The sequence below is a fragment of the Kwoniella dejecticola genome, chromosome 6 (genome assembly GCF_000512565.2).
Source record: "Kwoniella dejecticola CBS 10117 chromosome 6, complete sequence".
Classification (NCBI taxonomy): domain Eukaryota; kingdom Fungi; phylum Basidiomycota; class Tremellomycetes; order Tremellales; family Cryptococcaceae; genus Kwoniella; species Kwoniella dejecticola.
In genome coordinates this window covers 888,336-911,736 of record NC_089306.1, presented here as the reverse complement: position 1 = coordinate 911,736, position 23,401 = coordinate 888,336, and the positions used below count along the sequence as shown (strand labels likewise).

Here is a 23,401-nt window from a genome sequence, read left to right as displayed (position 1 = left end):
GTACATCAAGATGAGTACTGCGTGATACAATTTAGTACTGAGCTGTTTCGAAGTAAGAAGAGATGGAGGGCACCTTATGTAGAGCGATCCACCAGGTTCCATATTCCTGTTCTCCTGGCTCGCTTCCCGATTTCCAATCTTCGGTCTTCGATATTCGTGTCTCGTGTCCCCTCTTTCCCCCCTTGAACACAACTTGCGCCCTTCTCTCTGCATCTATTCTCTGAATTCCAAGCTCTGATGCGGATCCATCCTCCCCTTTCAAAGGGTTCAGCTTCTCTAGAAGTCCACTGGCATACGCGAGGATCATAATGTCCTGTGCGCACTTGTCTCGGATCATCAGCTTGGGATGATACGTCACGAAGTAGAGTGTGTGCTTACTCTCTTGATTATCGACGAGTCTCGGTGACTGAAGGTGGTATAGGAATACCTCGAACGGAGGGGTCTTTGTTTTCTCTTTCGACCAAGGCATTTGCAGTTGACATGTCGATCATCTTTGTCAGTCCGGTTGGACAATTTCAGTTTCTCTTCGACTCCTCCGAGGTTTTGCTTGATTAGTTCGCTGAAGTCCATACATCGGCAGGCGTCTGCGTATGGAGAAAAGTCAGTAAAGCAATGTTTCGAAGATTGATGTAAGGTTTCTGAGCAGCGTACCTATCTTGTCGATACCTTGAGAGTTGTCGGAACCTGCCCTGTTTTCATGAAGTGCACTATTGCCGTTTCCTTTACCTGTGAACAACCTTTTTCCATGATACACCACGAAGATGACGAGATGTAGAACCAGGTTGAAAACAGGGTTCATATTGAAGATGTCTCTTACTGAGATCATTTGTCAACTGTAAAGCGATTGATGAAAAAGTATGGCACTTTGAGGTCTATATATTTGCCCTCAAGGTGAAAACGACGGTGGACATTGTAGTAAAGATTGAGACGCTTGTAACCCCCGTTCTGTGAGAACTGTGTATGATTATCAATGGGTCTAGCTCATTTTGGTCATCAGACATGCTCGAGCGTCTGTGGAATAGTCAACGCCTTGCGGATACCGCGCCCATCAAAGACCTCACACGCTGCCCCTTGTCTGATCTCAAGATCAAAACTTCAGGCAGTCCAGGAGTGCCATTCGCGGACATTGTCGCACAAGCATCGCCCATTCCTATTGGAAACCCATCTTGAAACCTAAGAATCTAGCAGTTGAAAGAACTAGCCAGCGCTCGTTTCAGAAAGTCGTGTTATGTGCGCGCGGTGGTAAAGTTCAATCCTTCTCACCGTTTTATATGTAGTATGAGCGACAAACGTTTCAGCATCAATACCGCTGACACAGATGGTCACAAGTACTTCAGCACCTCCTGTGTACACTCTGCGGCTTGTACACCTCTCTTGCCCGCTGGAAGAGCGTGCACCAGAATAGCTCGAGTGAGTAGCTATGCATAGTGTAAAGCAGTGAAGTCGACACTTTACGTAATGAATAGGCTGGCTGTTCCTGACCGGATAATTATTGCCATTCTAGGTGATATCGTCATCGTCCATCCACCATCAACCAACCCTGTGTATCATCAGATCCCCTCATCTGCTATCTATAAGTTATCTTCTCCTTTCATCCTTGTATCCTATCAGTTGTATCATATTCATCTCCCTCCCACACTGACCTCAACATGCGTATCACCTCTCTCGCCCTCGTGCCGCTTCTCGCCACCGCGGCTTCGGCCAACTTGGGTGCCGATGCCCTTGGCTGGGCGGGCGAGCTTGTTTCAGGAGGTGGCAAAGTGTCCACTGCTAAAGATGGGGATGTGAGGACGATGGATAGCTGGAGTTACGTTGACTGTGGTACGTACAGCTGGTGTACATCAGTCATCGGCCTGAATCAACAAGTTCGGGTGACGATGCTAATCGTGTAATCCTCACCCCTTCATAACCTCTCTACATCGCTCCATCGCTGGCACCATCGCACGTGATCTTCCTTTGTTGGCTTGATCAACGACTATCACAGGTCTTGCGACCGATGCAGTGTAAGCTCAAAGCCCGCCTCAGACCCAGACCTAGAAGCTGACTCCAACGCATATGCAGGCAACTCAAGTCCATCCACGTCACCCCCGATCCTCCTGTTCCAGGAAAGAACCTAACCGTTGAAGTCGAAGCAGACGTTATTGAGCCTATCAAGGTGAGACAGCTTCTGTTTCAATGCATCTAGATACGAAAGTTGACGTCCATCTACTTCAACAGGAAGGTGCATATGCCGATGTCACCGTCAAGCTTGGTCTGATCAAGCTGTTGCAAAAGCAATTCGATGTTTGTGAAGAAGCGTAAGTGTTTCACTCCGGCTTGCATCGAGATGTTGACCCCCAAGTTAACCTTTCGTGCCGCATACAGCCGAAATGCCAACGCATCGGTCCAGTGCCCAGTGTCGCCAGGTCCATACAAGGTGAAGCAAACGGTTGAACTGCCCAAAGAGATCCCAAAGGGTACGTCAGTCTCCGGTCACTGGCTACAAGCCTTGCCTGTTCCCTTCAGCTCCCGCTTGCGATCCCTTTCTCAAATATACATTCTGCGTCGCACTACTGTACACTCTGCATCATTGCACCTCGTCCCATTTGTTATAGGACATCCGTACCATCATTCCCCACCGGTGCCCACGTGTCTCAGTCTGTCATTCCCACCAATTTGCGGATGCTGACCCGTGTAAACGATGCTGAGTAGCCAAATTCTCTGTCCAAGTAAGAGGTTACACGGACGAAGATGAAGACATGGTCTGCCTCGATCTCTTCGTTGACTTTGTGAGTTTCGATGATAAAGCACGGGGCTTGACTTTCCCCTTCAAAATTCTGACTATCTTGCTAATCGAGCTACGGTTAACAGATGAAACGACCTGGAGGCGGCAATTAAGGATTTATTCGTCGAGGGTAATATGTCCCAGCAGGTGAGATGATGTCCAAGACACACTCAGAAGTGGAGTCGCGAAGCCACACGTGAAATGGAATAAGATGAGCGCTATTGGGGAAGTAGACGGATATGACTGGAGACACCGATACGTAACCCCTTTTTTCTTGATTTCTCAATTTTTTCTACACCAAGAAGACTAAATAGTATTTGTAAGACCGTATCTCATAAAGCATGCATTCGCCAATAATCAAACAGACTGATTTATCATACAACCGCGCTCCTCAACGCTTGCTCAGGATCTTTCATCTTCGATCTGCGTGCATGTGATCGACTTTGACCATATACGCTTGCCTCCCACCCAAGTTTGCATGACTCCCGCTTGAGCTTCCCTTAACGTCTCTACCCCGTCAGCGAAAGGGTCGATCGACAGTACGCAGAAATCCGCCGAACTTCCGGGTCTGAGTTGACCTTTAGTATCTCCCACTTTGAGAGAATACGCTGATCCTGCGGTGTAATAGCGGATTGCAGTCTCCAGCTTTAGGTTGAATCTGTCTAGCGCCAGTATGCGAGGATCTGTGGGAGGGGCCAATTTTGGGTCTATTCCTGATCTCCTGGTTGTTGCAGTATACAGATTCGGGAAAGGATGGTGAGGGGCAGTCGGAGCGTCTGAGCCGAAAGCTACGTGAGAATGTGCCACATGGTATTCCGTCCATGGGAAAGCTCTATCGCACCTTTCGTCTTCCCCTAATTGTTTTCGCCAATTGGGGACATATATTGGATCGGCATGGACAGGTTGGAGAGAAGCTACGACTCCCAATCGCGTTAGTCGTTCGATGCTTGCCTTTGAGACGACTTCGAGGTGCTCTATCCTGAATCGAGGCGCTGGACGGGGAGGATTTATCGCTATGGCATATTCGAAAGCGTCCAAAGCTGACGAGGAAGCTGCGTCTCCTATGGCATGTACAGCCGTCTGCAATGCGAGGGAATCTGCCAGGGCTATGACGGATTTGAGTTGGTCCAGCGTCCATATTGGACCAGGTAAAGAGGCGTCCGCATATGGTTGAGAGAGGTAGGCGGTGCAGCTATCTACTACACCGTCTGATATGATCTTGATGCCGTTGATCGTAAGTGGGATATCCGAATCCAGTCTAGCCAGTCTATCTCTATGCGAAGCTGCGTTCCGGACCGTCTCCAGATGCTCTTCAGGTGTGCCTTTGGGTGACACGATCCAGTATGCATGGACAGGTATCGGTATACCACCTGGCCTACTTTTGTGGTACTCTTCTAAAGCTTGCAGGTCTTGTTCTTCCATCGCCATATCTGCTAATCCCGTGACACCGGTCGCCAAGTACGCCTCGAACGCGATATCCAGTAGATTCAAGCGGTCTTGCAGGGTGAGAAGAGACGCTATGTATGGCCAGACATGATCCGCTACGGCAGTCTCAAGGAACAACCCAGTCAAATTCCCTTGATCGTCCTTGACGAACTCCCCGCCAACGGGATTAGGGGTATCGGCGGTGATTCCCATCACTTCGATCGCTTTGGAGTTGAGCCAACACGAGTGCAGATCCGCTGAATCGATGAATACCGGTATATCAGGAATGACCTCGTCTAGTATCCTCCGATGAGGAGTCTCGCCTATCGCATCGAATAAGAATGCTTTGCCGCATAGATACTCTGCATTCGGTCTGGATACCCGAGCGTCGACAAGAGCTTTCTGGATTTGGCTGGCATCCAATCCTAGCATGTTGACTTTGGTGAAGCTTGATCCGAACATGATCAGGTGGGTATGAGCATCGATGATTCCCGGTAAGACCACTCGCCCTTCTAGATCGATTATGGGTCCTGACTATGAGACGTAAAGATGTCCATTAGAGCAAAATAGCACAGCTGCTTCTGCTGGGAATACTCACCTTAGAATAGAGCCGTTCTGCTTCTACTGACGAGCCCACATATTCTACGGTGTTGCCATCGAGTGCCATAGCCTCGTGCAGCGTAGTATCTTCTTCGACAGAGGTGAAGATCCGCCCATTGGTGAACAGGCGCTTGGAAGTGGTCATACTGTCAGATTTGTTGATTGATTTCGTTGTTATCCTGTTATGCACAAACTGCGTCGAAAGCCAGGAGGGGGCACAGTCGCTGCCAACGTCAGTTTTGCGCTATAGGGTTGTCGATTATCTTCTCGCATGCTCAGTGGTGTCCATAAGTATTTGAGCACGAACGCATCAAGTTGTTTTTTGAGAGGGCGTTTGGATATACTCCTTATCAGCTGACGAGGTTTTTAGCCTATGTTCAGCGCGTCACAGAAGGTTCCACTGGCGTTTACGTATCATCGGAAGATCGTTTTGCCTAAACATGTGATCTTTGTTCCGGGTAGATAAGGGATCCTTCCTTAAATAACCAGCCAAGCGACATCTGGTCCCCTTCCCTGTCTTGATCTTGCTTGTTCAGCCTTCGATCGTACTTCTCTCTTTGCAGGGTACTGGAGAATCAAGCATGTCTCCCACCACAGAGGATCATTCACAAACGCGCGAAATACCTGGGACTGTTCGACTGTTCGCCGAAAATGGTGAACTCCTACAGAGTACCGTCGAGCTCATCCCTAAACCGAGTGATGATCCCGAAGACCCCTTGAATTGGAGTCCTAGGCGTAAGACAGTGAATCTAAGCTGTCTGATCTTGTAAGCTTGGTCAATTCCACACATTGTACAGTAGATCCGGACACACCCGCTGATGCAACATGACTATGCTATGCGCTTAGCTATACTTTTGCAGTGGCGGTATCAGCCACCAGCTTGTACTCGATATACGGACCATTGTCAGATGCTATTGGTTTGACACTTGACGAGCTGAATGTCGGGGCGGGCTACTCGTACTGGGCCATCGGTATCTCTTCCTGCATCATTCAGCCTTGCGCGATTGCGTTTGGCAAGAGACCGATCTTCATTTTGGCGGCTCTTTCCGGCGGTTTACTGTTCATCTGGACAAATTACATATCCAGCAATAGTCTTTGGATCTTATCTCGATTACTCATTGGCTTCTCGGGAGGTCCATCTTTCTCGCTTGTGGAAATAGCTATTACCGATGTTGTAAGTCTCCCCGGAGATTCGCACTATAACCCCTTTGTGGTGCAGAAGCGCTGATATAGAGGAGATACATCTTGCAGTTCTTCCTTCATCAAAGGGCTTTTCCGCTTGGATTATACGTTTTCGTTCTATATGTAGGGGCTTTAGTGGGACCTTTACTGAGTGGATACATTTACGAGGGTATGGGCTGGAAAGCCGTTGTGGTGTGTTGATGTGTTTTTCAGTGAATCTTTCGGGATTCAAGACTGACTACCACTCATGCTGTCAAATTTAGTGGTTTACTACCGGACTCTCCCTCTTAGCGACTTTGGTGATGGTATTCGGATTCGAAGAAACCAATTTCACACGTGAAGAGCCATCGGTAGCTTTAGAAGTCGTTCCAGGGTCCAACCATTCCTTGGCACGTCTCGAGGGGGACCGATCCTCCCATGGGATCTCGCTTGTTCCTGACACGTCCGTGGACGAATCCGACTCGAAATCGAAAGATCGAAATCAGGACGCAGTCATGGTCCAGCCAGTCGCACAGAGATGGATATGGCCACGGGTATGGCAAAGGTCCAAAGTCTCGCCTCACGCTTTTGGGATCATCAAGCGAGGTATCGTACAGCCTTTCGCACTGATGCGCCTTCCTATCATCTTGTGGTGCGGAGTCATGTATGGGGTGTACCAAGTCTTCTTCAATCGTGCGTTGAAGATTTCCATCTCCATCGTATGTACGTTGAGATACTGTAGCTCATTCTGATTTCGGTCTGCGCAGTATTTGGGTTCTTGTCTTCGGGGGTATTGACAGCTCCGCCGTACAATTTCGGAACGGGCGCTACAGGTCTCACTTTCCTCAGTCCTCTTTTGGGCACCATTCCAAGGTATATATGTTTCTGCTACAAACCATGCCAAGCCCAACAAAGGTATGAGGCTCCAGCTGACGTTCGTGAGCAGTGCCATATGGGGCGGCTGGCTATGTAACATTTATTCCCTCCGACAAGCTCGGAAGAACCACGGGATATCTAAGGCAGAACACAAGTTAAAGCTGTACATCATCCCCACTGTCCTCGCTCCGATCGGACTCCTCATGATGGGTCTCGGACCATTCTACGGTGCACACTGGATCGTATACGTAGCGGGGGAATGTATTCTGAACCTCGCTGGACCATTGGCCACTCTCCTGATCATCGCATACGCTTTTGACGTCTTTCACTCGATTGATCCGGATGACAGTCAAGGACCGAAGGCCGCTGCTCAGGACTGCGCTCCTTATTTGACGGCTATCATCTTCATAGGAATGAGCGTCACTTTCGCTTTTGTGAGTACGGCCGCCTCTGGATGCAATAGCCATAAAAGGAGAGTGATTGGCTGACATGTTGCACAAATTGCATGAGTAGGGCTACGCGATTACACCGTGGAGCTTCCTATGGAGTTTCAAACTCTTCGGAATCACTGCTGCTATTGGAGTAACGGCTCTAAACGCTTCAGTGTTGCTGATAGTGTGGTATGGCAAGACCTTGAGACAAAACGGTGAAGGATACTACCGCAAGGTGATCAACTGGTGATTCACGAAAACAGGACAGAACGGATGCCGAGGGCATTCAAGGCTCATCGCGAATTGCATCCGCCTTAGATAGTCTACACCTGACAGAAGGGTATAATCAGTCAGGGAGTTACTGTATCGGCAATGGGAAATTTTGTATGCAGATTTTGAAGTGATTTCAAGAAACCGATAGGACGCCGCACCTCCTGGCTAATCTCGACTTCATTCTGCTGTACAAGATCAAACCAGTGCATCAAGCCATTATATCGAGATTATATAAACGCTATCAAACCATTAATTCATCATATCAAACTTCCGTTTCCAAGACGTTGAAGATCGTTTGAATCGTGAAGTTCGTGTAATATTCGCGTTCTCCCGGTCCTTCCCAACGAAGGGCTCCAGATAAGCGGCCACACTTCTTTCCAAACCAACTAGGTTCCATCTCTTCTTTCAGCATTGGTCCATCTCCCTTCGCGGAAGGTAAGAAGCAACTTCTTTTCAAACAAGCTACCAATGTGCTATTCTTCATCGGTCCATCCCCTTCCGCCAGGGAAAGAGGAAGCAATCGCAGACTACCGATGATGTCGATTTTCGCGGAAAATCTTGATAAGCTGAAAGATAATCCGGTCCATACACCATATGGTGAAGAAAGTCCCAGACTACCGGATCACGTGTTGGGTTGAGATTTGCTGGTCATGAATCGGTCCATCATTTCGTCTAGAAATGAAGAAAATCCATGTGGGATTACCGATTTTGAGTGGTGTCGTCGAAAGATGTCGAGGTCGAGCTCGGGAATCGAGAATGAGCGGGGTTGTTTAGATTTATCAACAGGGTTGAAGTCGAGGGTGATGTGAGACCAAACATTCGAGGCAAGAAGAGAGACGCGAGCAATCAAAGAGAAAACTGAGACAAGCAAAAACCAGGCAGTAGCAGAACGCGTACAAATACAAGGAAGATAGGAGACAATCACAATAAACGAGAAGGGATATACACGGTGAAGTGTCGAGGTAGCGTGAAGTCCGATCATCTTTTCTCGAAGAAAGGCGAAAAAAAGTTTCGAAGAACATACAGTTCGGTCGAAGAAAGAAAAGCGAGTATGGCGAAGATCCATCTGTCGAAATCACCAGGATGTCGATAAGAAGCAACTCGTGATACGCCAGTATAACGAGCAATCTTTGCCTTGGGTGTAAGTAAGATTCAAGACTATGTTTTATAAGATGATGAGGATGACAAGCGGAGGAATCGGACGCGAGGGTGAAGCTGAGGACAAGCTGGTAAGACCAGCGAAGGATGGGTCCTACTATTTAGGCGGTGTCTGGCTAAAATAACAATCTGCCAGAAATATAGCACAAAGTGGTCAAAGGAACTATCAAGCGAGAACGAGCCGAAACCACAACCAGAAGGGAGAAATCAGATCAGACAAGAGAAAAAAGAAAGCAGAAAGGAAAACAAGCGATGTGGAGAGCAAACGAAGCAAAATATCGTATCGCAAAAGCGGAAAAAGTGCGTTGAGATCGTTCACCAGTCGTTGGAATCGTTACACTCGTCAACAAAGAGACATATGCGATGTCTGTATGCGGGGTATATCGTTTTACCGAAGTGGATACGCCGAAGAACAACATTGAACTGATGCGGTGCTTGTATGAACATGCTGAATGGTGTCGGAAGAGGATGCAGAAAGTCGAGACGATAAACCGATAGCTAGGATCGTATAGACATATTCGAGGATCCATCGAACTAGTGAGACTGTGCCGAGATTGCTTGCGGAAGCCACATAAAACCTACATCCATAAGTGACTCGTTCAACTCGATAGTGTTTATGGAAGATAGGTGAAGCTCACATGGTGTATATACATTTGTGTTGCGCTTGGAGACTGTAAGAGAGAGGGGCGAGTGAGGGACCGGATCTATTGAGGCCGATTATTGCCTTGACCAGATCCGGGGCTGTTGGAGGCCGTCCTTTGTCGAAGGACGACTTCGTTATGAAGAATGCTGGGCACAGTTCATCAAGTTCAGTGCGTGTCAACCCCTTCAAAGGAACAGACAGGATCGCTTACTCTCGAAGTTTCGCACATTCTCTGTTGGCATCTTCGAGTTGCGCAAGCATATATCTGTTTGCGGCTTCGATAGATTGTATATGAGCGACGGCTAGTCTCGCAGTATCATATTAGTGCTGTACCGTACACATCGCTCAATCACGTAAATGACGTACATCGATCAAGTAAGCTGACTTTGGATGCTCGTTGATTTGATTGGGGTAATGCGTCTTTCAGGCGCTTGAAGCCTTCCCTGAGCTCATCACGACGTCGCTAGGTTACAAAGGTCAGCTATTGACTGTTGCGATATGATGGCCCTCAACGGCACCGAGCAAGAAGCTTCGCGCACCGCCGACGAGCTCACCTGCTCGCTCTCAATTCGGGCTTTTCGAACATCTTCTCGCTTGTTGGAGACTGGTACTCTGTCTCCGACCATACTATAATCCGTCCGAGTGAGTCAGCTCGACATGTCACATTCATCATGTATATCGTGTGAAGGGAATTCGGGATGTTGGTAGGTTGAGGTAATGGACATGATGGTTTGAATCTCAGAAACTCGCGAGGTATAAATCTGACTCACTTTGCTCCCGAAGACAGACCAAGACCAACTCCTGTGTTACCATCATCCTCTACATCACTAATATCATCATCTTCCTGCTTGATGGTTTTCTTGGCGTTTGCTCTAGTTTGTCTTGGGCGAGTAGCCGGTCTGCCCTTGGCGGAAGGACTAGCTTGATGCTGTTGAGGATGTTGAGGCACCGGGAAACCAGCTACCATTGATAGACCTGGTCCAGTGGGTGACACATTGGCGAGGTTTGATACACTCGTCAAGGGTGTACCGTATGTGAGGGGAAGCTGGTACATGTATGGGTGATTTGGACTGACGTCAGATAAATTGGATCCGATCATGCTATGTGGACTGACCAACGAGGGGCTGACCGATGTGGGTGCACCGAAGGATAGTCGATGAGATACGGAGGAACCATGTGGCGAAGAAGAAAGAGCAGGAGAGCGAGGTGGGGAACGGGGGTTCCTGGCAAAATCTCCTGTAGCTAAATGATATCTCGTCAGCTCAGCACGATGATTCCGCATGATACCTGTGCTCACCACTTGATCTGTATGGGTGGAAGAATGCAGGATGCTGAGCTATATTATTGGGACCATGACTTGTGGAAGGAGCTGATATGCTTTCGTATGTCATGGCGTATGGTGGGTACTGATAGGGTGCCGAAGAGATTTCGGTATTCGGCTGAGGATGGGCGAAGATGGTGTGTGGATCGGACATCGTCAATGGGGACAGAGAGAATGGTTGGTTCTCGGTGTGATTGATGTTGACTGGCGATCATTGTGATTGATCAGCAACTGCGAAAACATAAAAAGTGAAGAGGTGATGTGGCTCACTATCGTTGACCCCAATAACTTCGTCACGGCTTTGAGGCTGATGGTCCTCCTGTAAATGTGGGTTGATTGCTTGATCATTTGTCGACAGATCAGGACTCGCTCTACCGTCAGGGCTGGCGATGTAGTAGTCCATATTGCTGGAGTCGGGATTCATGACTACGTGGAAGACAGTCCATCAGATTGTGCCCAGCCTTGACTGTGGAAGCGAACTCACAAGAGAATGACGAGTCAAACAGGTCGTCGGAGATGGTTGTGCTGAAGGTTGTGTCCTGGAAGTCGATAGTACGATCTTGGGAATGGTTGTAAGGTGTGCTGCTGCTCATTACACAGACTGACATGGGGTTGGAGTCACTATAGTAATGAGATATCAGTTTCTCTCTTGGTGTGCATTGACTAACAATGAAAAGCATCATTTGGTACTGAAGAAGAGGACTGAGCGTGAATGGTTTTTGACATGTTGCACATTTGACCAAGTCAGAGGAAAAGTCTGATTTTTTGGGGAAGATTTGACATGACGTGCGGTGCAGATCAGGTACGAGACGAGGTAAAAGAGAAGACAAGAAATAAGCTGTGAACTCACAATGGGGGATCGACGTGAATGATTTGCGAATAAAATAGGAGAGATCAGAATTTGACTGATCAAAGATTGACGAGCTGGTGAAAGGTACCTTTAACCCTTCTGTAGGTGAATATCTGAGTTGATTGATTGGTGAGTGAAGTGTGTTTCGTGATTTGCCGTTGGTACGCTTGGTATTCTAGTTGATCCGCAATCAGGGTTACAAGCTAGACTACAAGACAATAAAGAAATACGAAGAGATGAAGCAGAAAAGCCGAAACAATAAGGAAAATGAGACGAGATAACAGATAAATCGATGCAGCTGAAACAGAAGACAATAGCGGAAAATGATCTGGAGAAGAGACCAAACGAGTAGAGCCAAGTGATATGTGTGGTATAGTAGAAAGTACAGCGTACAGAGAGATTGATGAGTGAGAAAACGGAGACCTAAAACCAAGAAATGGTGGCAAACAATCGTATTTATCGTAAGGTATGGGGGAAAAGAGAAGAGAAAACAGGAACAAATCGGAAAACCTTCACGGCAAGATATACTTTTGTGTAGCTGAGCATCTCTGAGTCAGCTCTGAGCAGCTGAGAGGGTGGGAACAAGGCAACACGACTTCGTCGTAAGAGAATTAAGGATGCTTTTAATCTTAAAGAACCCACCTTACCCTAAGGTCGTGTTTTGATGGATCCATGTCATTGTATGCGCTGTAACGATGACCGCGGCTATTCCTTAGGATCCATTCCTCGGCCTTTTCTGATTATGCTGTACCAATTATTCGGCTCTATTGAAAATGCTCAAGCTAAGATAGCAATTGCCGTTTCCGCCCCAACAGATTTTGGCGAAGTCTTGCTCTTACTGGACAATACGTTCATCGTCAAGATCCATTACCCGATTCGAGCTAAGAAAAAGGGTTGTCAGAGGGTCAGCTTCATAAATGATGATCAATTTCATTCAGACAAAAGCGGTAACAGCTAGTCAGTAACGCGAACGTCATCTCCCCCTTTCCTCGGTCGTCAGCAGGAGAAATGGGAGAGGAAACCAAATGACGGTCTGAACAAGGTATTGTGTGTGGATGAGGAATTAGCCAAGGGTCCAGATCCGAGAATTGAGAGGATGTCAGCTATCAGGAGGGCATAGTAAGAGGGATTGACAATAGTTCGAACAAAACACGACTTTCTTCGGACCTTTATTTTCCCACTGTGACATCAACAAATCAGCTTCCTCGTCTTGTATATCCCCCACCTAAGGGAGGTTGAATCTGCCTAGTGAGGGTATAATGAAAGTTGCAAGTAGACTTACGCCCCTTCTTAGTGTCTAAATCGTTCTCTTTGATCCGTACATCCGCGTAGCTCAAGTACATGGTTCAAGCCACGAAAAGATTCTTCGCAACCGGGCCGGTCAAGACAGATCGGTTGATATCGAGCTTTTGTCGAGCATAGTACAGCTTTCCATTGATTGTCAAGGTCGCTTGTTGTTGCACAACCGTCGACCATGGTCTTCAAAAGGACCGAGACGTATCAGATTGAGTAAAGACCCTTTTTATTGACGAAAGAAGAAACCTTTGAGGTCAAGCGTGGTCGGAAATCCCTTTATCCGTCGGCTTTTTGTTTCACAAAACAGCTCGTTTCGTCCGCCCGAGAGTTCGGGCTATTGTTAAGCATATCATGATCGGCGGTTCCTAGGATATTGATGATGTGCTGATCAAATCATGAAAACAATTGCAACAGTAAAGACTTTGAAGAAGACCTTCGAAGTGATGTCCTCGTCGAGCTGTAATGTTCTAGATGAAACTTTATACAAGATAGCTTTTTGTTATGACGGGGTCGAATATTTAGCTCGGAATGAGCAAAGGATTCTGTTGTTCAGGTAAAACGCGTAATCGCGGTCTGTGCCGCACTAGACCCAGGGCAAGGGGACCGAGCAGGTCTGTGCGATTGACGAGTCGGCGTTCAATGCGCAGCGTTATGCAGGAATCTTCTTGAACATGAATGCTATCATTGGAAATTTCGATGTTTTCAGGTTGGTTATTCATGTCAAGCGAAAAGATCGGCAATCTCCTGGATGTTCGTGTCCTGCATGTACGGATTGCGGGTGGCTGAAATTGATCATCTGCAACACTCTCAAAATTGAGTGATTTAGGGCTGAGGATCTGCATCATGGGAATCCACACGTAATCTCATGCGAGAGGAATTCACCTTCGTCCTTGTTCCGCTCGAAGCCTTTCATGCGCAAAGGTCTTAATCTCATCTAATCCTCTGCCCTCGAGGGTGTGCGATTTCATCGAAGATTGTCCTCGTTTTTTCTTGATGTGGTCAGTGATTCTAGTACGTTCGCCTGCATCGCTTCTCGGCAGCGAATTGGGCAATGGAATCAAAGGCTTCTTGCAGTCGAGTGCTCGTTGTCAACCAATCTTCCATTCCCTAGATCTTCGTTGCACCTCTTTTGGGCGTGGTGGAGCGAGCAGGGTTCGCGTTGCCCGATCTACTGATTTATGATCGGTAGCTTTCCGCATCAATTCGTTGACGGCATGTCGCTTTGGATTTTCTTGACTTCGCTCAAAGCCAGAAGCATGCGCTATGATCATTCACCTATCCAGATGCATATGTGTATTGCATGTCTTCGCCCCGTCCATTATATTACACTCAACCTTTCATTCTATTTATGTATCGGTCTATAGCGTCGATTTCATGGAGTGCAGAGAAGATGTGCAAAAACGGGGCATTGATCAATACGTTGAATTCCAGCTCAACTAAGCGAATTAATCACTCTCAACCTCCTTGCGCATTTCGTTAGGTGACCAGCTTGCGGGCGTACCGACTTGGTCATTTTTACTGGACGATTCTGCCTCCTTCCCCGCCAGTGCGGCTTCCGCTGTCCTCCAGCTGCCTAGCACTCCCCGCCAGCCCGAAAGCCACGGCAAGCGATTGATCCAGGTATCATTACCTTCCCACAGTCCGTCTGAGTAATCAAATTTTTCGGGAAGTGGGAAAGGAGGAGACTATAAGACAGTAGAGAGTTCGGTCAACGTTATAATTTTATCACATTCTTGACTTACCTGTTCAGTGCATAAAAATGTTTTCTCGATGTTTCGCTTGAAGATCCTTCCATAAGCAAGTCGTTCGCTTGAAGCGCTGGATAGGTTGAATGCCCTTTGAATCATTCTGTATGGGTCGACAGTACGAAGTACCTCTAGTCCAGGTATAGGATCTAGGTACACAGGTATGAGGGCTGTTGGTAGTAAAGTAGGGTAATCTTCGACAACAATGACCGACAGTTTGACTTCACTTTGTTTCCATCGAGTGTTGGCACTGAGTCTTCTAGCCGCCTCGTATATACTCCAATCTAAGCTGGCATTGAGCGAGATGTAAGGAGCTGTCACGTTTGGTCGTTTCCCGGCCCATTCGTTGATGTGAGCTTCGATTTTATTCATATTCCACGCTGTCTGCTTATCTCGAAGCCCGAAGGTGATTCCGTTCCAAGCGGTGACCGGGAATGGCAGCATGAAAGCCGGATGATTGGCTCTGAATCCTTCACTAGTCAAAGTACTGATTGAGTCTGCATCATGAAGCCTGATCAGGACTGTTCCAGCCTTTATTCGCTTGTCAAGGTCATCGTATTCAGGTGTACTGGTAATATGGGTGTTCTTGATAGCTTGTACCAGCACATCGTTTACTTCGTCGTCGTCGACATCGTTGGCGGTTACGCCCGATGCGAGAGGGGTGTGTGCGTCGTCGTGAGAATGAAGGGCCTTGAGTCTGATCGAAGGGGAATCAGCTGCATTCTCGTCATCGGAGCTGATCGAGGTTCTGCGAGTCATTGTAGATTGCTACTGCCGAAGTATGTGTGACGGTTCAAAAACCCAGACTCAAGGAGATAAGACACATTGACAGGAAGAGATTGCAAGAGATCTGATAGCGAGGAATGCGTACCACTACGCAGTCGTTCCATAGTCAAGGGGTTTGATGAAGATGCTCGTAGACTCGTCATTGGGGTGATGGTGACCTGTCCACGATTCTGATGGAGTGTTGATGATGATGATGGTAGCTGGGAAAGGACCTGTCTCACACAGATGTATCCATGGCGGGCGAGGCTGATCAATACACTGCGCCTGACACAGGCAATTGATTGATTGATTGATTGCTTGATGGATTGCTCGCACGGGTCACCTATAATAGCCATTCGTCTGCGTCATGGCGTTAGTACTGAAAGGACAGGTACGTAATATCGAGTTGCATCAGTGACTTTCTTCATCATCGATAGTCGATAGAATTGATCGTTCAGTACGTACAAAGCGTTCAGGCCGCACTTCGCGAAGTAGACTTCGGATGTTGCATCAAATATAAGTGACTCAAGCTTGAGATGTGTCGATCTGCCATATGACGGCGCCAACTGCTGCAGGCTTTTTGACTTGCTGTCTCATTTCTGACAGTGAGAAAATTGTCCAACGTGACATTTGTCTTCTCTTCTCCTCGATGAATGCGATTCGGAATTTTATGGTGAGCCGATGCCGTTGTTCAGGAACAATCATGTTCTTGGCATGGTGGTGTTTCTTACGGCCGAAAAGGTTGGCGCTGTCATAGTGTACACGTCAAGAGCTGATAGATATACAGCATGCAATATATGCATAATAGTCTGCCCTGGAACCCTCTGATGGAGACAAGGCCTGTTGTCGGATACCCATTTTCGGCCAGAGAGCAAGGCGGCAAATCCGCTGAGCAAAATGTCGTATAAGCTGAAGCTGCAAGACAGTGTGCTAGAAGAGATCCTCAGCTCACCGAGTCCATGAGCTCATCTGCGAGTCATCCACATCAACGCCATTATCCCCATCATCAACCAGATCAATTCTGCCGGATATCCAACAATGGAAGATGCCCTGCTTATCGAGGGACAGACAAGCCCCCCGTCTTTGCAACTACCGTTTCGATCTTGTCCAAATGCATCTTGAGCAGAGGCGATGGTGATGTTGCATGAGTAATGGGTGGAGGTGTTTCCAATCGTAATTACATCGAGGGTCTGGTTGTAGCTCCCGCAAACATGCTGAGCGCAAGTGATATTGGTGAATTCGCAGAGACCGCCCAACGTCCCACTGCCCGACATGACGATTTCTGAAGGTGGAATTGCGGTATGACCATACGATGAAAAGAAAGGAAATAGCTGTTCAGAGCTCGAGTATATACACATACACTGGTGAGCGATAGCAAGAGGTGGAATGCCAGATGACTTTCAGGGACGCCCTCACGCACCAGGTGATAACGAGATATTAGTAGGGTCACCCTCGTTGGCATCCGTCATAGCTCGGCTAATTACAAATGCATTCCCAGCGGAGTGACCTCGGACAACGCATTCTCCAGAGCAAGACACAGATCATGGAACTTGCGATCGCTAGCAGTGATACATGAGAAAGATACGTATTGCTACAATCTGAGCCGCCTTTCTCGCAATACAAATACAAATGCTGATACAAGCTCTTCCGACTGTACTGCGTGTGCCTTGGCCTCTTGCCCCTCACTCACATCAAAGCCTGTAGTCGTCTAAATAAGGACTGTACATTGTGATGCATCAGGGATTGTAATGGTAGATGTTCAGTATGTTGACCACTCACAATAGGTTTAGAACAGATTACAAAACCCTCTTGATCACCCAAGCTATTCCTACGAACGCCAATATCGCACCGGGATCCATCACCCCTATCTCTCGATATCCAGCTGAAGACCCGCTGTTCGAAGAAGAATCCCCATCCGAAGTCGTACCGCCCTTCCCACTTGGTGTATTCGCAGCATTGAGTACACATCCTCTCCCTCCTCCAACACCATTGTTCGAGCAAGTTCCGTTTGTTGGCGAACGATTCCACAAGTCGGTGGCTAGTGTAGCGTTCGCATAACAGTTGTACATTGTCGGATACTCAGTCCGAGTAGTGATCTCGATTGCGCCTCCGACTTGGCCGCAGATGTATTCGGCGCATGTCTGGTTGGCGAAGCAGCACCAATCGAGAGGGCTGGTGTCGTTGAAAGCGGGGGAGTTCTCGCACCACCAGGCAGTCGTCATATCGGTCTGAGACTTGGAATTGTTGTATTGGCGCGATGGAATGGTAAGATTGGTCTTGTTCAGAACCAGAAATCAGAGCAAGTGTGGATGCTGTCCTGGATGAACGAGTGGAAATGCAGGAAGAAATACCATATCATCATAATGACATTGTCGATCAGAGCGAGCTTATATGATCTACCTGTACCCAAGCCCAAGTAACGAGCTTCTGAAATGCAGTGCAGCACTTGAGACCATGCCGTTGTGTTTGTATGTACACGCTCCAAACATGTGTTGGCCGCACCGCATCATGCTGAATGACGCGCATGGCTATATCTATACTCCTTGGCGGACACGATGTTACGTAGACAGCGAGATTAGCATAAACCTTACTGCCTTATCCTGCCCGCGGATTGCCCTGAGATCGAGATAAAAAGCAGGTTCGTGCCGATGATCTCGGCAAACGACTAGTCGATCTGCTTCAACTGCTGTGGTATGACGGGTTCGGGACATGCTGTACTATGCATTCTTTTCTACCCAATGAGTCCAAATAGCAAAGGAGGAAGCGATCAATAACGCAATCCAACATCCAATCCAATTCATTCAACACCGACCCCAAGAGCCGGCAAGAAAAGATGAGTACAATGTGAAGTGAGATAGAGAATACCCATCCGAAGCTGGTCCATCTAGATATTCAACTCAATACATCAATCAGCTCATAGTCCTAATCAATGCCTTACCGAAGAAGTGTACTTACATCAATCTACCACAACTGCTTGATCATCCACGAAAGCAGAACCAACCCCAACAAAGCATTCTGACCCATCATATCCATCGTAACAAAACCCGCAGAATCCGATCCCCCTCCTGATCCGGTGGTAACAGCCGCAGCGTTGGCAGTAGTAGCCGATCGAGTGGTCGCAGACAAAGACGCCGAGGTAGTTGAGAGTGTAGTAGTAGTATTGGTTTCTTTCGCGGTGGATCTCAAACATCCTTTACCTCCACTACAAGTTGAATTCCCAGCGGGGAGTCTCCCCCAAAGATCGGTGGCTAGGGTAGCGTTGGTCTCGCAGTTGTACATTGTTGGATCGCCCGTTCGAGATACCGAATCGAAGGTAGCATCGAGTTTACCGCATACGTATTCGGCACATGATTTTTCGGAGAAACAGCACAGGTCTTGGGTGAGTTTGTGGGTCGACGTGTTTTCGCACCACCAATTGACGGACATTGTGATTCGCCTTGACTTGATTGGAGTTGATTGGGATTTAGGATGTTTTGCGAGGCAGGAGAATCAAGGGAGCAGGTCTGGAATTGATTGAGATTGGTTGAAAAGAAGAAGATGGCGAGGCTGATTATAGGTGTTAATATATATGCATTTGGATGGGGAGGAGTCGTTCCCACCGAGCGAATTGAGAGGCTTTATATATCTGTTCCCCCGTTCGGGTATACGGCTTCCCATGTTCGTGATGAGGCCTGAGCAGATAAAACACTTGCGTTCAGCTTGATGCAAAGCCACCTGTTGTCAGGGGATAATGCGTTGACACCGTATCTGGATGTCTTTTCGAGAGCGAGATGGCTGCCGAGGGACACACCTCAGAGCTATACACGGCAATGGATGAAGGCTTGGCGTCAGCACCGCAGAGTATCTACGCAAGCAAGTCACCTTCCGTTCCGCTGAGACTGCCTTTGTCATGTACCCCTTGCTTCCCTTAGAGGTGATTCCAGGTTCAAGTGGTGATGTAGAAGGTGATCGAACGACAATAGTGCAGGAACGTGTGCCCGTGCTCCCTGTCCTGTGTCCCTTCAGATTTCGGCAATGTAGTAGATACAAAGTAAGCCGACGGCCAGTCGTAGTCACAGCAGACGGAAGGGACAATGCTATCTGTCAACTCCATTCAGGTGTGCGGTCATTTTTGGATCTTGCGATGAGGGCAACTGAACGCCTTGCGATGCCATTATGATATACTAGGTCGCCAGCGCGATGGTGTCATTATATACATTGCTTTCGTTAAATCGTGAATACGCATTGCAGTACCGCATCTTTGCACTGACTATTCCTTTCAGATCAGACCAAGCATAGTCATAGTTTACCAAACATCAAACAAACCCGACCTGGTCAATCCCCATAGCTCTTCTAGCAGTGATGATAGCCACCAACTCCTTGATAAATTCCTCTAAAATCACACAATTGTCCAGAATCAAATTGAGATTGACCTTTCTCGGTCCGTCTTCCCCTTTATCCCCTTCCTGCACATCGTCGCCTTCATGAGAATGATCGAAAGCCATTTTTGTTGGAGTGTGTATTGAGGACAATTCTGCATCGAAACCCAGAGATCGGGTTTCCCTTTCTATCGCTGCTTTGGATTGCCAAGGTCCCTCAATGGCAGTAGTAGACCTCACGGATCCTAGGGTGACTTCAATATCTGACTGTTCGTAATGCGATTTGAACGGCGCAGGACTAATCATATCCAATTCATCGACCTTGATTGGCGTCTTCGTATGACCAGGTGTTTCGAGGTTCGGGCTGGGCGAAAGTAATCTTCTAGGAGGTGTGTCTATCACATTTGGATCCGCTTTGGAGGAAGCAGAATTTCCTGGAGCGAACAGGTTTCCAAGGGTACCTAAAGTAGGTGTACGGCCAGACGACCTGTTCGGTGTGCCCAACGGTGTAGGAGCCTTCTTTTTGGGAGTAAGGAACGATTTTATCCCTCCTACAAGACCAGTTGCAGAGGGTCTTTTCTTCTTCAAGTCGGATTTGGGGGTTTCAGGTAGACCGAAAACAGAGGATGAGTCGACATCTAGCATGATATTCATAGCTTCGTCTAGGTGGTCGGTAAATAGCAGTCCCTGCCGTCGCTCCAGCAGTAATTGGTCGAATGATTCTATACTGTCTCTGACATTCGAGATTGTCTGAACTACATTCCTAAGGATCTGATACATTGCTGGACAAGTTGCAGACTCCCCGGTGCCGAATGGGTCCCGTGCACTTTCGATGGTTGCATGACGGTCGCTATCGACGTCTGAATCGACATCAGAGTCTGAGTCGAGACCAGGTGCATCGGCTTTGCGGTGACTGGGAGGTTGCGTCCAGGGGTCTTGATCCGGCTTGATGTCGTATAAAAGCCAGCCAGCCAATGATCGCGTCGGACAGAGAGCGATGCTATCTAATACTCCCGTTAAAGCCACATTCGCATCTGGGCTGTTAGTCATGAAGGTGCCGAGTAACCCTAATATGGATTTGATTAGAGTATCTGAAGGGCTCAGGCGATGTTGAATAAGCTCTTCCGGCATCTCTGATCGCAGAATGACCTTTTCGTAATCCCCTAGAAAGCTTGTTGGGATATTCGATAGCCGAAAGCACCTATCCGACTCGATCCAAGCTGTCATATCCGTAAGATAGGTTGCATAACCAGCTGCCATTTCTGCAGATGATAGGTTAGGATCCAAGCGAGTCACCAGCGAACTGTACAGCTCGACTTCTTGCAGGTGTGCGTCAAGGGGGTTGACAGGCTGCGGCAGGACTTGTTGGAAGGTATCGTTCATGTCGAATGGTATGGGTCGTTTCGCCAAAGCTGTGGCGGCGGGATCTCTTACTATTGAAAGTAAGCCTTTGACTGATTGCTGGCAATGGTCGCTTAATAGGGTTCGCAGCAGACGTAGGGCGGCTGTGGAAGAAGCGGACTGAGTAGAATTGAGGTTATCGAGTATCAAATCTTTCAAGGTGAAGCGGCCTTCAGCGGCGAAATAGTCTGCGGAAATAGAAGGCTGGTCGATGAATCCCATCGCGCCTGTTTTCCGCTTATTCTTCTTCTTCTCCGCTGCTGACAGGTGCGCATTGGTCGATCCGGAGTCCGTGAGGAAAGACAATAGTCTATCCGAGAGAGGTCCGTCATCTAAGTTGGACAACAAAACATCCAGGTAGGACAAAACGGCAACCGAGCTTCCGTCGTGATTTGAGCATTCTAAGATTGAAGGGTAAAGAATATTGTCGAAAAAGGAGGATTGTATCGCATCGAGTGTCGCTTCGGCGATCGCACTTCCAAGTATGTGCGTGGTGGAGATTTCAGTAGAGTCTGCATCAGGATTGTGGATTGCGGAAGTACATCGATGGATGATATCTTGCAGAAAACCGAACAGCTTCAGTATCAGGTCAAGTTGATCGCGCACTTCGTTATCTGTCGAAGAGGTCATCTCCTCTTCCTGTAGATCCTTTGATGCGCCAAGATGCATTCCACCGTCTGTCGTTCTTATACTATCTTTGTCCAGAACTGATATTTCCGCCAGGGAGGGTATGTGTAATTTCGACGGAAGGAGCGAATATATTGCTCCCAGTCCAGCAGCCATGACTTCCGCAAAATCACCATCCAGTATAAATTCTCCCAGGGCATCTCTAGCGTCTTGCAAGGGATCGGACACGTCTTTATTATCTAATTGAGGGCTTCCGCTGCCGATATCTTTCGATGGAAGAAAAGCGATGTCAAACAAGAAGAGTAACCCGGCTCGAGCAGGATCACCAACCTGGCCTTCACGATGGACGAAGCGCAGCAGGTAGGAGAAGAGGAGGAATTCGAAATGATGGGCGGATACTTTGCTTGACGGGCCGGAGACACCTGTATGAGCCGAGGGAGCAGGAGATAGGGCTCGTTCAGAAGGCGCAGAAGAGGGTATGGGATGAGGTTGTAACCAGCCTTTGTCGTGAAAGAAGATCAGGAGAAGTGGAGGACTGTAGATGAATCAGCTTGGCAAGGTAATAGAATTGGGCGAGAAATATGTTCAACCCCCGATTGACGGTTGGAGGACAATTGGGAGGCGGGATATCATGAGCTTACTAAGCGACCATCCTTGACGCCAGGGTACACATCAGCCCGACCAAATCCTCCTCTATATTATCATTCGTCCCCCTCCTGTCCAGATGCGGGTTCATTCCGGCAGCACCAACAACTCGAGCACTACCGTCCACTTTGTCTTCGGGTTCTTCTCCCACACACGAGCGTAAAAGACGCCGCAATGGTCGATGTACCGCATTGTGAACCAAGAATCGTTCGGACAGGGAAACGATCAGATTATTTATCGCTCGCAGGACCTCGGCTAAGAACAAGGTATAGCAGTATCAGCTCATACCAGCTCATTTATCTGCCTACAGAAAGGATGGATGATCGAGGAGGGGTAGGAGCAGTAGATACCTTTTATACCATGAGGCCTATCTGGCTCGCAGAGCTTTTCCAATTGACCTAATAAATCGTTCTTGAGGAAATATTCTAGACATGCTCCGGTAGTACTGTGCTCGGGTCGTCAGCTGTAGAGTCAAATGCCATCGGGAGCAGAGAAACGGCTCACTCTTCGTCTGTCCTATTACTTTCGTAAACCAGCGCATCGACAATATGCCTCAATTGAGAGGGCACAGAAGTCGAGGCTATACCCCTGCGAGCACATCGCAGAATCATTATAGTCAGCATCGAGAAAGTGCTTGCTATGCACGCGGAGATGAACACATACCTTATTATTTGCCTCTCATCAGGATGCTCCAAAGTCTCCTGCGATATGCTTTCAGCTTTGGCTCCAGAGCTGTATAAATAGCAAACTGACTTACTTTGATACCTTGCCAAGCGGTGTCGAATTCGCCCAAGTCATCCGGGAGTTTCGCAGCTTTGGCCTCTTTGGGAGGTTGTAACAAGCGAGTGAAGAAGTTGGATACCTGCATATTGGCCTTCAAGGCCTCATCGAAGGAGCTTGATTATTGGGTATGTCTGTATGTTTATGGGTATAAATGCTATGATTATGCTTACTGCTACTGTCAAGATTGCCTGCTTGTTGAATTGATGAAATGATGAAATGATCTACGCACAGACAATAACCGAGCAACCGAGCCGAAACATGCGTCCGATTGATTCTTGA

At 47.9% G+C, this 23,401-nt stretch overlaps 9 protein-coding genes across 9 annotated transcripts; 2 read left to right on the top strand and 7 right to left on the bottom strand.

The window, feature by feature from the left end:
• Nucleotides 1-31: 31 nt before the first annotated feature.
• On the bottom strand, nt 32-799 carry I303_105215 (uncharacterized protein; the record flags this gene model as incomplete). The annotated part of the gene is made up of 3 exons (XM_018408631.1): nt 32-313; nt 379-584; nt 652-799. 3 exons carry the CDS (start codon nt 797-799, stop codon nt 32-34), a joined length of 636 nt encoding a protein of 211 aa, XP_018262322.1.
• An 850-nt stretch (nt 800-1,649) lies between these two features.
• Nucleotides 1,650-2,877, top strand: I303_105214 (phosphatidylglycerol/phosphatidylinositol transfer protein; the record flags this gene model as incomplete). The annotated part of the gene is made up of 7 exons (XM_018408632.1): nt 1,650-1,821; nt 1,985-2,003; nt 2,062-2,155; nt 2,218-2,297; nt 2,365-2,456; nt 2,692-2,768; nt 2,851-2,877. The coding sequence occupies 7 exons, from the start codon at nt 1,650-1,652 to the stop codon at nt 2,875-2,877; spliced, it is 561 nt and encodes a 186-aa protein (XP_018262323.1).
• Nucleotides 2,878-3,166: 289 nt separating this feature from the next.
• I303_105213 (uncharacterized protein) lies at nt 3,167-4,934 on the bottom strand (the record flags this gene model as incomplete). The annotated part of the gene is made up of 2 exons (XM_018408633.1): nt 3,167-4,723; nt 4,788-4,934. 2 exons carry the CDS (start codon nt 4,932-4,934, stop codon nt 3,167-3,169), a joined length of 1,704 nt encoding a protein of 567 aa, XP_018262324.1.
• Nucleotides 4,935-5,370: 436 nt separating this feature from the next.
• I303_105212 (uncharacterized protein) lies at nt 5,371-7,507 on the top strand (the record flags this gene model as incomplete). Its single annotated transcript, XM_018408634.1, has 7 exons — nt 5,371-5,555; nt 5,636-5,963; nt 6,041-6,163; nt 6,235-6,643; nt 6,718-6,823; nt 6,897-7,260; nt 7,340-7,507. 7 exons carry the CDS (start codon nt 5,371-5,373, stop codon nt 7,505-7,507), a joined length of 1,683 nt encoding a protein of 560 aa, XP_018262325.1.
• A 1,885-nt stretch (nt 7,508-9,392) lies between these two features.
• I303_105211 (uncharacterized protein) lies at nt 9,393-11,260 on the bottom strand (the record flags this gene model as incomplete). Its single annotated transcript, XM_065969107.1, has 8 exons — nt 9,393-9,477; nt 9,543-9,633; nt 9,698-9,794; nt 9,886-9,958; nt 10,102-10,573; nt 10,629-10,856; nt 10,923-11,078; nt 11,137-11,260. The coding sequence occupies 8 exons, from the start codon at nt 11,258-11,260 to the stop codon at nt 9,393-9,395; spliced, it is 1,326 nt and encodes a 441-aa protein (XP_065825179.1).
• A 2,983-nt stretch (nt 11,261-14,243) lies between these two features.
• I303_105210 (uncharacterized protein) lies at nt 14,244-15,302 on the bottom strand (the record flags this gene model as incomplete). The annotated part of the gene is made up of 2 exons (XM_018408636.1): nt 14,244-14,483; nt 14,541-15,302. The coding sequence occupies 2 exons, from the start codon at nt 15,300-15,302 to the stop codon at nt 14,244-14,246; spliced, it is 1,002 nt and encodes a 333-aa protein (XP_018262327.1).
• A 1,802-nt stretch (nt 15,303-17,104) lies between these two features.
• Nucleotides 17,105-17,530, bottom strand: I303_105209 (uncharacterized protein; the record flags this gene model as incomplete). Its single annotated transcript, XM_018408637.1, has 1 exon — nt 17,105-17,530. One exon carries the CDS (start codon nt 17,528-17,530, stop codon nt 17,105-17,107), a length of 426 nt encoding a protein of 141 aa, XP_018262328.1.
• A 739-nt stretch (nt 17,531-18,269) lies between these two features.
• I303_105208 (uncharacterized protein) lies at nt 18,270-18,734 on the bottom strand (the record flags this gene model as incomplete). Its single annotated transcript, XM_018408638.1, has 1 exon — nt 18,270-18,734. One exon carries the CDS (start codon nt 18,732-18,734, stop codon nt 18,270-18,272), a length of 465 nt encoding a protein of 154 aa, XP_018262329.1.
• Nucleotides 18,735-19,603: 869 nt separating this feature from the next.
• I303_105207 (uncharacterized protein) lies at nt 19,604-23,207 on the bottom strand (the record flags this gene model as incomplete). The annotated part of the gene is made up of 6 exons (XM_018408639.1): nt 19,604-22,229; nt 22,336-22,594; nt 22,690-22,784; nt 22,844-22,927; nt 23,003-23,040; nt 23,097-23,207. The coding sequence occupies 6 exons, from the start codon at nt 23,205-23,207 to the stop codon at nt 19,604-19,606; spliced, it is 3,213 nt and encodes a 1,070-aa protein (XP_018262330.1).
• Nucleotides 23,208-23,401: the final 194 nt, after the last annotated feature.